The sequence below is a fragment of the Pelmatolapia mariae genome, linkage group LG17, assembly GCF_036321145.2.
Source record: "Pelmatolapia mariae isolate MD_Pm_ZW linkage group LG17, Pm_UMD_F_2, whole genome shotgun sequence".
Taxonomy (NCBI): Eukaryota; Metazoa; Chordata; class Actinopteri; order Cichliformes; family Cichlidae; genus Pelmatolapia; species Pelmatolapia mariae.
In genome coordinates, this window is record NC_086242.1 from 205178 (window position 1) to 219923 (window position 14746).

Sequence of the window (14746 nt, forward strand, 5' to 3'; positions counted from 1 at the left end):
AAAAGCATCACTTCAAAGAGAAAAGTGAAACAAGCATGTTTTAAGAACATCAACATTTATTTCACATGATATAAAACAGATGAGATATGAATGTTTTGCATATTGACTCTAATATTAATAATAATAATTTCTTATACTTATAATATTCACTCTTCTTTTTTCACTGTGTACATAAATTTTTCTATCTTATCTTAATTTTTTTTTTTTTACAGTTTATTTATCTCTTACTTTTTTAATGTCCTGGGGCTTCAAATACCTATTTATTGCTTTGTACATGTGCCATTTTCTGAGTTTCCACCACCTAGGACAGAGTCAAACTAAGAATCCTTTTTATGTGTATTTTCTAACTGATACAAACCAAAGTGAGGAAAAACAAAGAGACACAAACTGATAAAGTAGACTTCAAATTCAACTCATTCGCATATTATGTGTGACTTTGCAAGCACGTCAGGGTATTCAAACCATCTGCTCAACATAAATAATCCTAACTTCATACCTTAATCTGTAAAAAAAAAAAAAACAGCAGCATGATGTGGCACCTTGTTAAAGTAAAAAACAGCTTAATATTCATATAATATATGGATATACTTATATTAAAATGAAGGCTAATCTGTTATTTTGCAGGTGTAAAAGATGTGGGATCCCTCCAGTTTGAAATCAACCAAAGGATCCAGATCCGAGCAGGTTAAAGATTAGCGGCCACTTGGGGTTAAAGTAAAGCACTGCGTCTGTGTCGTTTGGTGCCATCTGTGATGAGGCTTCTCAGATGCTCATATATACAGCTGTACACTCATCTCTAGCAACTCAGGAACAGCTAATATCCCATCCACCAGAACTATAGATAACTGTTATTTTAATAGTTATGTTAGGATGACTTTAGCACTTAGTAAGGTATCAAAAGCTCTGTACACGTGTATGTATTTGGCAACACAGTTTTATGAGGCTACATTATATCCAAAACAAGTCACACATAAAAGTGAGACTGTACAATGGTTTAGCTCAGATTCTTGCCTGCCCAGAAATATTCCTACATGGTGTTTTGGAGAAAAACAACACGCTCCCTTAGTGGCAGCACATGGCTGTAGCATAACAAAGGGAAGGAAAACATTAAGTTTTCAGATTTTTTTCTTTTCACTTTTACCAGATAAGTGGTACAATCTTTAAAAAATGGTTAAAGTGAATAATCTGAGTTTGTTTCAGACAATGTCTGGACCAGCTGGCTACTGCAAAGGTGGAAGCACAGGCGAAGATTTGAACATGACCGGGTTGGTAAATCGGAAGGATCTCCTCCTTCCTTTCAGTCCCATGTTCCACTGCCTCTCACTCCAAAACACGAATGAACACGAAAAGGCACAATACAGTGAGCAACTGCAAAATATCACGTTACCTGAACTCAGCCAAATAAACTATTTATATATATATATATGGATGTGCTTGATGTCAAAACTGATGATTAAATTAAAAGCTTAACCCTTAAACTGAATGTCCAGTCCAATCTGCCTGTCAGCTTAGTTTCCCCTCACTCAGGAGTACACCCTTCAGATACTTGATGGGGTTAGTGCCAACCTCAGACTAAACAGAACAGTCCACTGGTTTCTCCATCACCCCCTTACACCACATCTGTCTGAGTCTAGATTACAGGGATTTATCCAGCTATTTCCAAAGACATTTACAAACACTTTACGTTAGGACTGGCCATTTGTCCTGAGGTTAGGAAGGAGCCACGTATCATAATTTCCATTTACAAGATGAATGGTTTGTTACGCTGCTATATGTGGGCCTTTTGGATCATGGAAATGCTTTGGATTGCTCATGTGCCACAGATTACAAAGCCATTATCAGTAAACCATCCAAATTTTATGAAGCTAACTAAATTACATGGTCCATAAAAGTGACTGGACACTATCCGTCTCCTGTGAGGTCTAAATCCTTTCCAGTCAGCATCAGGCTCCACTAGGTTTTTCAGGGCTACTCAGAAGTATCTACACCAGAGCAGTGGCTACATTCTGCCTGGAAAAGGCAAACCTTTCATCTGTGGTTTGGTCACCTGGTCGCTGGTTAACTCCTTCCTGTTTACAACACATTCCCAAAAAAGCAGGGACACTGTGTAAAAAGTAATTTGACTTGTTTGATTATTTAAAGCCTTATTCAATTAAAAAAACAGTACAAAGGCAACATATCAAACATTAAATCTGAGAAATGCAGTGTTTTCAATATACTGAATTAGATGCGTGAAACATTAAAAACTGAGACCAGGTTTGCTCCTGTATTTTAACACTCTGTGTTTATACACCTCTCTGCATTTAATCATTAGTAATAATTATCATCTCTGGCTCTCTTTATCCCGTCTTCCTCACATCAACAACCAGTCAAGGCAAATGGCTGCACCTCCCTGATACTGGTTCTGCTGGAAGTTTGTTCCTGTTAAAGGGGAGTTTTTCCTTTCTGCTGTTGCCAAGTGCTTGCACAATTATACGGTCCTTACTTTCCTATATACAGTTCATGAGGTGACTTGTGATTTGGTGGTATGTAAATAAAATTGAATTGAATCAAAGTTAATCTTTTAAACATTTAATAACTTGTACTTTAACTTTGGAGTTGGAATTGCATTTTGCTTTTAATCATATTTTGCACAGCTGTCTGAACGCTGAACAAAGCTTTATTGTAACACTACAGCAATGAATTTCTGGGCTTCTTCAGGCATTTTGTAGTTAAACCACATAATTTTTAAACTAAACCATTTTACAGTCCTAGAATATGCTGACATCTCCACAGAATGTGTTTTGCTTAAGGACAGAGTATGTGCCGGCAGATCTAATGAGCACTAAAGATACAGAATATCTGCCTCTTTGAATATGATGGCTGGTCGTCTAGGTGTCGGTCAGTCTGAATCATCATCCTCTCAGTCTCCATCTCTGTATTGGCACGTAACACTAGTGCCAACAGATTTCGTTGTAAATGCAGGAAGCCATGGAGCATGCTCTGTGCAGGCTGGCTACATTTGAGCTCAATGGGACGCCAGTGAGGATGTCCAGGCCGCCATTGCTCACGTGTCACTGCTCACCAAAGTGAACGTCTGTGCTGCAAGGAGGAGAAGAAGAGGAGAATGAAATTTAGATTAGTGCTGTTCTTTTTTACCTACTAGTACTTTAACCATCGATGTAGGTTTATTAACACTAAAACTATTGGGTATTAGAAGATAATCCTTCTAGAGAATTGGAACAAGTATTTGGCGAGTCATAAGATAGAAAGTGATTTAGTTGCAACTGGTATATTATTATTATTATTATTATTATTGTTATACTTGCACAGTGGAGAGCACTGCTGATTATAAAAAACAAGATGTTTTTTATAAATAATAAGAATAATCGTTGGGTTAAAAATATCTTACGTAACACGGCGTGTAAGGCCAACAATGAAACAAACAACACTAAAGAATTAAAGAGAAAATCTTTTTCAGACTTTTGGTTTTTAGTTTGCAGTGAATGAAGATGAACTTTCTTTGGAACTTGTTTTGTCGTTTATTCCGTGCTGGGGGTCCAGCACATAACAGTCTATAACAACACTGATTATATGCTTGAACATAATCAACAAACGCTGGTAGTTAATAAAATGGGGGGTGAATTTTGTTAGCTTTGCACATGTTATAGTAGACACTACCCTATACAGTGTATTTAATTTGGAGATTACAGTCTAAGCATCAAAAACAGGCCTCTGTACACCAGCAGTGGATTGTAAGTCCAAAAATAAACCTGAGGCTAAAGACGTTCAGCTGCATTTAAGAATTACAGTCAATTGTATATAAAGATGAAATGAATTGGAGACAAACAGTCATTAGTCAATATTTAATTGGAAATGAATCAGTCATAAGACAGAAGTTGATTCAAAGTGTTTAATTTGTATTTTATGGTTTTTATTGTACCGTGCATCTGCAGAGTATTCATAGCACTTCACTCGTTCCACATGCTGTCACGTTACAGCCTTAACATGGAATCAATTATTCTTTCACCTCAAAATTCTACAAAATAATGACAAAGTGAAAAATGTTGGCTTGAAATTTTTGAAAATGTATTAAAATTAAAAAGTAACACAGCCTTTGCCATAACACTCAAAACTGCGCTTAGGTGCATCCCATCTCCACTGGTCATCTGTTAGACGTTTCTACAACTTCACTGGAGTCCACTGTAGTAAATTCAGTTGATTGGAAATGATTCTGAGAGTTGCCCACCTGTCTATGTAAGGTCTCACAGAGCAGTGTTTCCCAACCGCTGTGCCGCGGCACACAGGTGTACCGTGAAAAATGATCAGGTGTGCCGTGGAAGATTATCTGGCTGTTTCCCAATTCAGGGTCTGCAGCCTTAACGCTCCACAAGGGCCGCGCACTCAAAGACCGCTAAGGCCAGAAGTGCGAGGCTTGTGAAATGGGACGGTCTAGCCTCCGCTGTGCTGCCCAGGTTGCCTAGCAACTATGACACTAACAGCTGGAAACGTGTCATACAGCATTGTTTGACAGAAATGAAGGAGAAAATATTTTGTTCATCTGTTTGTTTTACATGAGCTTTGTGTGATTAGTTGAGTATCTGAGGCTGAGACCACAGGACTGTAAAAACATGATTGTTGGCCTTCATTTCTGTACTGAACAGTCATTTAAGATTAGTTAGTAAATAACAATTAGCTAATGTTGTTCATGAGACTGAAGTCATCTCACTGTGGTAATGTAAATATAATATGGCCAATATTATAGTTATTATATTAATCATTATGATTTATTACAGCAGTGAACATGAACTCTGTGTCAAATATTGAGCTTCAGTAAAGATTCAAGTTGCAGTTATTTATATTTCCTATCACCTTAAATCTTCACTCAAAGACAAGTATCTTTGACAGTGTATATACAGATGTATTATATATAAGAGACAAATATTGTTCTTTCAGTATGTTGGCATTACTAAATTTGGCTCAATGCTTACATATATGTGTAAAAATGAAATGTACGAGCTGTGATAACTGTTTCTGATAGAATGAAGAGTAGACTGATATATGAAATATTCCTTTGTTGGGTGAGAAAATCAGACCATGTCATAACTGCTTTAAGTCATACAGAATAGATATCAGAGCCTTAAACAGGCTGACTTCTGCTAAATGGGTCAAACTGGGCAGAAAGTAAACAAACACATAACATCCTTATAGAATATGATGTAACACTATAGATCAACTTAGCTCAGAATATATAAAGCATATAAACAATTACAGCAATATGATGCAACAAACACAGCAGTGCTACTAATCCAAAATACTCAAAGCTTCATAGAACTGAAACAAACATTTATTTTTAGCTCCATTCTGCTGCTGATACATACTTTAGGTTTCTGAATATTAAACTTGTTGCTGCCTTTCATAGTGTGTAACTTGAAGGCCCTGAGTACTTTCTCCCACACTGAAAACACTGGGATGATAACATTATTTGAACATTACCTAATAAGACTGATTCAGGACAGACGAGGAGCGTGTCAGGTTACATTTCACTGTGTATTATACAGTGGGATGCAAAAGTTTGGGCAACCTTGTTAATAGCCATTATTTCCCTGTATAAATCGTTGGTTGTTACAATAAAAAATGTCAGGTAAATATATCATATAGGAGACACACACAGTGATGTTTGAGAAGTGAAATGAAGTTTATTGGATTTACAGAAAGTGTGCAATAATTGTTTAAACAAAATCAACCAAAAAAAAAAAAAAAAAAAAAAAAAAAAAAAAAAAAAGAAATGAAATCAATATTTAGTAGATCCGCCTTTTGCAGAAATGACAGCCTCTAAACGCTTCCTGTAGGTTCCAATGAGAGTCTGGATTGTGGTTGAAGGTATTTTGGACCATTCCTCTTTACAAAACATCTCTAGTTCATTCAGGTTTGTTGGCTTCCGAGCATGGACAGCTCTCTTTAACTCACACCACAGATTTCAATAATATTCAGGTCTGGGACTGAGACGGCCGTTCCAGAACATTGTACTTGTTCCTCTGCATGAATGCCTTAGTGGATTTTGAGCAGTGTTTCAGGTCGTTGTGTTGTTGAAAGATCCAGCCCCGGCACAGCTTCAGCTTTGTCACTGATTCTCCAGAATCTGCTGATACTGAGTGGAATCCATGTGTCCCTCAGCTTTGACAAGATTCCCAGTCCCTGCACTGGCCACACAGCCCCACAGCATGATGGAACCAGCACCATATTTTACTGTAGGTAGCAGGTGTTGTTCTTGGAATGCTGTGTGCTTTTTCCTCCATGCATAACGCCCCTTGTTATGCCCAATTTTAGTTTCATCAGTCCACAGCACCTTATTCCAGAATGAAGCTGGCTTGTCCAAATGTGCTTTAGCGGCTCTGTTTGTGCTGTGGGCAGAGAAAAGGCTTCCTCCGCATCACTCTCACATACAGCATCTCCTTGTGTAAAGTGCGCCGAATGGTTGAACGATGCACAGCGACTCCATCTGCTGCAAGATGATGTTGTAGGTCTTTGGTGCTGGTCTGTGGGTCGACTCTGACTGTTCTCACCATTCGTTGCTTTTGTCTATCCGAGATTTTTCTTGGTCTGCCACTTCGAGCCTTAACTTGAACTGAGCCATTGTCTCAATATGTTCCTAACTGTGGAAACAGACAGCTTAAATCTCTGAGACAGATTTCTGTATCCTTCCCCTAAACCATGATGCTGAACAATCTTTGTCTTCAGGTCATCTGAGAGTTGTTTTGAGACCCCCATGTTGCTACTCTTCAGAGAAAATTAAAAGAGGAGGGAAACTTACAATTGACCCCCTTAAATACTCTTTCTCATTATTGGATTCACCTGTGTATGTAGGTCAGGGGTCACTGAGCTTACCGAGCCAATCTGAGTTCCAATAATTAGTTCTAAAGGTTTTGGAATCAATAAAATGCCAACAGTGCCCAAATTTATGCACCTGCCTGATTTTGTTTAAACAATTATTGCACAGTTTCTGTAAATCCAATAAACTTCATTTCACTTCTCAAATATCACTGTGTGTGTCTCCTATATGATATATTTAACTGACGTTTTTATTGTAACAACCAACGATTTATACAGGAAAACAATGACTATTAACAAGGTTGCCCAAACTTTTGTACTGTACTTGTATAACTATGCATGTGACGAATAAAGAACCTTGAACAATTAGTTATGTTAAACTTTCCTAGCAGTCCTTCACAAACAGGGAACAGCCTGTCTATTCTCTCCATCTGTCAGCTGCTGCTGGCTCTTCCTCCTCCTCTTCCTCACACACTGCTGAGTTTGTCCTGGTGGATCATCAGGGGTGCAAAGCCTCACAGATGATGTGCAGCAGTGGGTCCCTCAGTCTGTCCTCACTCTGGACACTTGCAGTTGTCACACATGGAAATCAAATGTGTGATAAGCTGCAGGATTCAAACACAAGTGTAACTTATAAACACATGTTCATGCTTTTATTCCACAATCAGAGAGAAAGAAACAGAGAGAGAGTGCAGGACAGACAGACAGGTGACAGTCTCAGGTGTATACACTGCTACAAAACAGCACAAGAGAAGGAGGATTTAGTGTTTGTGTTATTACGAGTGCTAAACAAGAAGAGTTCCCAGATGGTACAGTGGACACATGTGTGACTCCTGTGATTAAAGCATCTTTCTTTCAGCTTAACGAGTGAACCGTCAGCTCGTTCAAACACACGTTAAAGTCCGTTTGGCTCGACACCACCGAACAGAGGCAGCAATATAACATAGCTAACATTAACAGTGCAGTGAATCCTGCTTGTGCCGTGATATTCAGGACTGCAAACCGAGCAGCATCACTGACTTTCAGCTTGTTGTGTTTGTGGATATATGACTGACTTTAATTATCCATAAAATCATCACATTCTCTGTAAGATTAAGGTCGACTATTGAACGGCGTATATTTGAAAGTAAAGGCTCTAAAACCAAGTTAGTGCAAACATCACTAATGTCACATAACTTTCCCGACATGTGACCAACAGTCATGTTTTAATGTTCTTCATTATTAAACATTTGCAAATAAATAAGTGACATAATATTCAGTACTTACTTTTGACAGTTTACTCTTCGGCCGCTCCGCTTCAGCTGTTTTTTTCCGGCAAAATTATCCACACCCACCGCTGCGCTATGAAGTCTGGGATATGTTGGGCCATGGAGGATACACGGACCCATCCTTCAAATCCGGAGAAATGAAGGACGCATTTGAGGCTGCATTTTGAGCAGCCTTTGAATTGGGACAACCTTCGTTGCATCGCTGTGACGTAATCGGCCTTAAAATGCGGCCTTTAAGGCTGCAGACCCTGAATTGGGATACAGCCTCTGGTTCTACCTGATTAGTACTCTAAGCTGGTTTCCTGCAGGTTTTAGATCCTTGATCCAACACAGCCTATTTAAATGGCTAAATGACCTCCTCAACATGTCTTGAAGTTCTTCACAGACCTGATAATGAACTAATCATTTGATTCAGGTGTGCTGACCCAGGGTGAGATCTAAAACCTGCAGGACACCGGCCCTCGAGGCCTGGAATTGGACACCCCTGCTCTAAGTGATCAGTGTGAGTAACGGGCAGAACAATTACATTCTCTTCCACTAGAGGGCAGTACAACTACCTAATAAATGGGTTGTCAACTGCCAGTAACACAGAAGAAGAAATGACATAATTGTCATGCTGTGAGACAACGCAGCGTGTAATCACAATAGATAAATATTTGAAAAGAAAAAGCAGCCAGGCTGACTTGGTCCTGCAGAAAACTCCGACCCAGATGAAGGTCCTAGCAGGAGTAGTGGTCAGAAGAAAGCAAAGAAGCTATACTGGGCACAAACCGAGCCAAGTCAGCTATACCTGGTGCGCGGGGGAAAATTATTAATATGCTTTTTGTGACATTTTTGTTTAGTGTAATTTTCCTAACATGAAATATTTGCTGTGGCTCCAAAAGGTTGGGAAACACTGCCGTAGAGGACAAACCAAGCTTCGAGTCCAAGGAATGTGTGTAGGCTCTGAGACAGACATTATGGTGGCACAGATGTGGGGAAGGGGAAAGAAGAATTTTGGCATTTTCAAACATTTCAAACCATCAAGGCAGAAAACACGTGTCTTGTGTAGCTTCCTTGTATTTCTCTTATCTCTCCATTAGAGTGTATTCTATGGCTTTCTGAACCGCGAGATGCCCAGTGGTCAATATTCATCTCCCTCAAACAGTCACAGGGTCCATGATGACAAAAGCCATCAGAATGAACATCTCACAGTTGCAGCAAAACACGCACAGAGTGGGCTTTTCCTCCACCTCTACAGTCGATACAACAAATAACTGAAAGCAGCCATCTGAGTTATTCCAGCTTCAGGTTAGACGCAGCATAAAGGTGCATGTAAAATGAAAACACTTATTTCTATATACACATAGAGGAAAGTTAGATCGAACCACAGGTGGTCACTTAAGACTCATGTAGATGCTTTCTAAAGGCAGAGAGAAAGCATAAGAGGGGTCACGTTCCCTTATTCTTCTTGATCGGTGTGAAGTAAACATCACGCACAGCCTGAAGCCTGTTAGCGTGAAGAAGAACAAGGAGAAGTTCCTCATGCAGCAAAGGTTTTAGCGCCGACACTTCAGCCTTCTTATCTTATACTTTTAGCTTAATGCAGATCTGCCCAAAGTTCAATGACACATTTGATCAAATGTATTATCTATTCACATGTTGCAATAATATAAATAAAGTGCTTTTGAGCTGATTTCTCCACTTAGTAATCAATAAACTGTAATTCTGGTTATGCAATGCCAAAATATCCACCGACTGTTGGATAACTGTTGTTCGTTTTTTTGCTCGTATATTTCTACATGTACCTGTGCAACACCCACACCTGCAGCACCCCATGATGATGTCAGTAAGCTCATGCACACAACATTTCTGACTTATTTTAGTTTTCAACGTAGAACTTTCCCACACACGTACACACAGAAACATGGATAATGACACATGACTGGTGAGGATACAGAGCGTACCTAAAGTTACTGCTGAAATAAATGAGTCCTGTTTGTAGTGTTTAAAGATACTTTGGTATCAGGTTTATTTCAAATGTCAAGTGGAAAAATGAAACTAACCTGAGAATCAGTTTTTACTAACTTTGGTTTAAAAAAGATGATCTAGACATTTATATGTAAAGATATAAGCCATGAGATTAACCAGTGTAAGCCTATTGTAAATGTTTTCATGTGTGATGAGTTAATTTGCCTTTGATTTGGGTACAAAAAGGTCTTATTTGAAAGACTTTTGACTTACATGCCAAAATACTGTTGTTGTGTTTTTTGCTGTCTGCTGTCAGCTGGTTGTATGAATCCAGGCTCTTCCCGAGGTTCTTCTCTCCCCTCGACGGTTGTGTCATCTCTTCGAGCTCAGGCTCAGGGCTTGGAGTCTCAGGCTCAACAGTCTGGAAGCTACAGTTGGCAGAAGCAGAACAGGACATAATGACTGATTAGTTTCAATGATGGACATCAGACTGTAGCTCAGTATTTTTACAACAACTTGTTTTGCTTTTCTCTGTAATGACAGCAGAGAACAAATCCTATCGAGTTGGTGCTCCAGTGAGCTGTGTCTCCAATGTAGCTCTAAGCTCTTGTGTCAGTGCAAAGACAGGTACACACACAGACACACACAGACACCTGTTTTCAGTGGTGGCATTTGTAGGTGAGCTGGTCAGATCTTGCTCTCGGCTTTCATCATCCTCGAAGGGCTCAAGGTTCACAATCTCCACCCGCTGAGGCTCCGTGCCCAAGTCCAGGATCACCACCTTTTGACTCTCACACAGCTAAAACACAGATTCACTTTCATGAGAGAATGCAGAGATCTCAAGGTTGGAAATAAATGCAGTTTAAGAAATGATTCAAAGCAAACTGACTGTGGCTGTTTTTACACAACAGCTACGACTGCATGATATGAAGCGTACTGTTGGAGTTGGTACAGACAGCTTAAGCCTGTTAAAGGGCGACTTCTGTCATTAAAACTTGCTTTTGCACCATTCTGAGTCAGCATTATTGACATCATCATTTTTTGAGATGGCGCCGGTGTGTGTGGCTGGCTGTCCTCGTCTGTGCTTCTGCTTTCTACCTTCCCTTCTCCTTTTACTGGACCTTGGCATAGTACTCCTTATTTTTTTGGTTTTAAGCTCAGCAGGTGGTTGTGCACTAATAACCTATGACAGACAAACGCTTTTAAATCTCTGATTCTCTTACTGGCATCGATCCATGCTGGAACCTGGGTGACGCCACCCTGTTACGGCTCCACCAGTATTTCCTGCCTACCCCTTCCCAACCTGCACAACAAACGTTACAGGAAACGTTTGTAAGCCTCAAGGCTTACCTTAAAGCAAAGGCTACGGATTATCCATATGCCGGATGGGATAGTCTACGCTTTCTCCCCTCCTCCGGAGACCGCTTTGATGCTAAACTGCTGAGCCATCGGCAGATCTGCCCCGCTGGATTACAAGCCTACCCAGCCCTTTCAGTGGCATGCCCCCCTGTTCGGTCCTGGATTACGTCCTCCAGACGTGGCGTCCATCACAGCAACCTAAGCGCTCTGCGACGTGCTACCAGTGGTGACCGAGCTCCCTGGACACAGATGGCTCTACTAAATGTCAGGTGACTGGCGAACAAGACCTTTCTTTTAAATGACTTTTTCCTCGCTTCTGGACTGGACGTTTTATTCCTGACGGAGACCTGGATTCGCCCCGGTGAGTCCATCCCCTTCTCCGAGCTTCTCCCCCCAGACTGTGTCTTTTTTAGCTCACCGAGGCTCACTGGCAGAGGTGGTGGATTAGCTTCGGTTTTTAAAAATAACCTTCAGCAGCTCCCCTCCCCTACCTACCCCAGCTTTGAAGCTCAGCTACTGGAGATGACTGACTCTTTGGCTACTCTGTGTGTTGTGGTCTATCGCCTGCCTAAACACAATACGACTTTTATCTCTGAATTTGCCAACCTTGTAGGATCTGTTCTTTTTAAACATGGCTGTGTTCTTATTTTTGGCGATTTTAATATACACGTCTGCTGTAAGGACGACCCGTTAGCTAAAGACTTTCTTGCATTAACTGACTCTTTTAACCTTGTTCAGTGGGTAAATGAACCAACCCACGCTAAGGGCCACACCCTTGACTCGGTCTTTTCCTATGGCTTGGACATTCACATCAAGGATATAAACAATGTTGGGATCTCCGACCACTCCCCAGTCATGTTGACTCAGGTAATACTGAACTGAGTTCCTGCTTTACGTGTAGTTAATGCTGAAACTGTGGCAAATTTTTCTGTGTCTTTCCTGAATTCTGCGTCCAGTACTTTTGATTGTTCTGCCTCTCATATGGTTGATGACTTTGCAAACACCTCGCTATCCATATGCTCCTCTATCCTTGACACTGTTGCACCCATTAAAATGAAGCGCCCTACAACCTTTTCCCAATGCTGGTTAAACGACTCTACGCGCGCCTTACGATGTGTCTGCCGCCGCGATGAGAGGAGGTGGAAAACAGATAAACTCCAGGTATCCTGTGAAATCCTACGTGCCAGCCGCTCGAAATTTCAGACTGCTGCTAAAATGGCCAAAGCGGCTTTCTTATCAAAAATGATCCTGGCTCATGGTCACAACCCCCGAATGCTATTTTAAATTTTTAATTCAGTGGTCAATCCCCATGCTGATATGCCGCTGGTGTGCTCTCCGGCTCTTTGTGAACAATTTTTAAATCACTTCTTAGATAAAGTTTCTTCTCTTCCTTTCGTGTCGAGCCCTGTTTCTACTCCTGGTTGTTCATCAACCTTCCATCAGTTTGAGCCCGTTTCACTCCTTACTCTCAAGGAATTAGCTGAACAACTGAATAACACTACTCCCATATATGATATCCTTCCACCTCGCATAGTCAAGGACTGCTTCGACATAATTAGACCCAGTATTTTATCGTTATTGAATTCTTCTTCACTCTCTGGCTGCGTCTCGTCAGCTTTTAAACATGCCGTAGTCCAGCCTGTTCTTAGAAAAACCTTGATTATAATGATTATGTGAATTGCAGGCCAATCTCTAAGCTCCCGTTCCTGTCTAAAATTGTCGAGAGGATAGTTCTTTCACAACTCCAGGCGTATTTGGATGTGAACGACAGTATTGATAAATTACAGTCTGCCTTTAAACCACGTCACAGCACCGAAACTGTGTTGCTTAGAGTCCTTAATGATCTTCTTCTAATGCTGATACTGGATGCGCTGCGGTCCTAGGTCTATTGGATTTATCCTCGGCTTTTGACATGGTGGATCACAGCATGTTGTTAGCGAGGCTTGAGCATACTGCAGGCATTAGAGGTGTCGCTCTTGATTGGTTTAAATCATACCTCTCCAACAGGTCCTTCTTGGTCGACCTGGGCACCTGCTCTTCCTCCGCTGCACCTGTCTGCTGTGGCGTGCCTCAAGGATCTGTGCTGGGCCCTATTCTATTCTCACTGTATATGCTCCCTCTAGGTGCAGTCTTTGAGAAATACAATATTGCTTATCACTGTTATGCTGACGACATACAGATCTACTTTGATCCTGCTCTGTCTCTGCACTGCTTTCAAGAGTGCATGTGTGAGGTCAAAGAGTGGCTCTTAGGAAACGCTCTTATCTTAAATGATAAGAAAATTAAAATCGTTGTGTTTGACAGTAATATTCCTCACGGCCAGCTTCGTGATGCCTTTGGTTCCCTTGCCAGCTCCCTCTCTGACACTGTTAGCAATTTGGGCGTGTTGCTGCATAGCTCTTTTAAATTTGATAAACAAGTGTCAGCTGTAGTTAGATCTAGTTTCTACCAACTGCGTCTCATTTCCAAGGCTAGGCAGCATGTTCCCCATAAGGACCTGGAAAAGCTTGTTCACGCCTTTGTGACCTGTAGGCTGGATTACTGCAACTCCCTTTATTTCGGTCTTCACTCTGCCCTTCTTCATAGACTGCAAACTGTTCAAAATGACCGGAACTGGGAGGTTTGCCTCTGTTACCCCTGTTCTAGCTGACCTGCACTGGCTACCCATTAAATTCCGCATCCAATTTAAAATACTGCTGCTTACTTTTAAATTATCAACAACACAGCCCCGAGCTACCTGATCGAGCTGCTTAGTTCATACATACAGCACTAAGATCGTCTACTCAGTTACTCCTGGTACAGCCAAGATCGTCTAAGAAACTGGCTCGTCTCTTCCTGAGTCCCTTTGAGAGAATCACCAGTTCTGTTGCTGTGTGATTACAGCCACCTGCTTCTATGGAAATCCATCCCACTTTCCATGTTTCCCAGTTAAAGCCATTTCCTTCTAGTTCTCGATCTTAAGTATCTAACATCCTTCCTATCACCACTAAATAAGTTTGATCATACTAATAAACAGTATTGACTATCTTCACACTGCTATCTGCTACACACAGCTGTCCTGGGAAATAAAACAGTACCTCATGATCTAATCTGCCCATCGTAACCTGTGGCTCTTCCACACTCTTCAGGCCCGTGTTCCCGTCTTGCTTTACTTCCTCAGATTTGCAATTTTTCACCTCCTCTGCTGTGGGCATCTCCTGCAGATGGAAATAAAAATGATTGTGGTGCTGTGTGTGCAGAGTGCAGCAAGTGTTGTGTATAAAAACACAACACTTGCTTTCACAATGGAAACAAGACCACAAAGAACAAGACTTAGAAAGACATAATATGCAGTCTACATTTGCATCTCATGAAGGTCA

The 14746-nt window shown here is 40.9% G+C and overlaps 1 protein-coding gene across 11 annotated transcripts in view; it reads right to left on the reverse strand.

Moving 5' to 3' along the window:
- Window positions 1-85: 85 nt before the first annotated feature.
- The window catches only part of LOC134615971 (pleckstrin homology domain-containing family A member 5-like), a 174342-nt gene continuing 159681 nt past the window's right edge, over window positions 86-14746 (reverse strand). For 10 of the 11 annotated variants that reach the window (XM_063460676.1, XM_063460682.1, XM_063460681.1 and 7 more), the window contains 4 exons: window positions 14465-14584; window positions 10682-10827; window positions 10302-10456; window positions 86-3081 (listed from right to left, as the gene is read on the reverse strand). In XM_063460676.1, coding sequence (XP_063316746.1) covers window positions 3047-3081; window positions 10302-10456; window positions 10682-10827; window positions 14465-14584 — 456 coding nt within the window. In that variant the 3' untranslated portion in view covers window positions 86-3046. The remainder of the gene's footprint in view (window positions 3082-10301; window positions 10457-10681; window positions 10828-14464; window positions 14585-14746) is intronic. The other variant, XM_063460675.1, reaches the window with a different exon arrangement.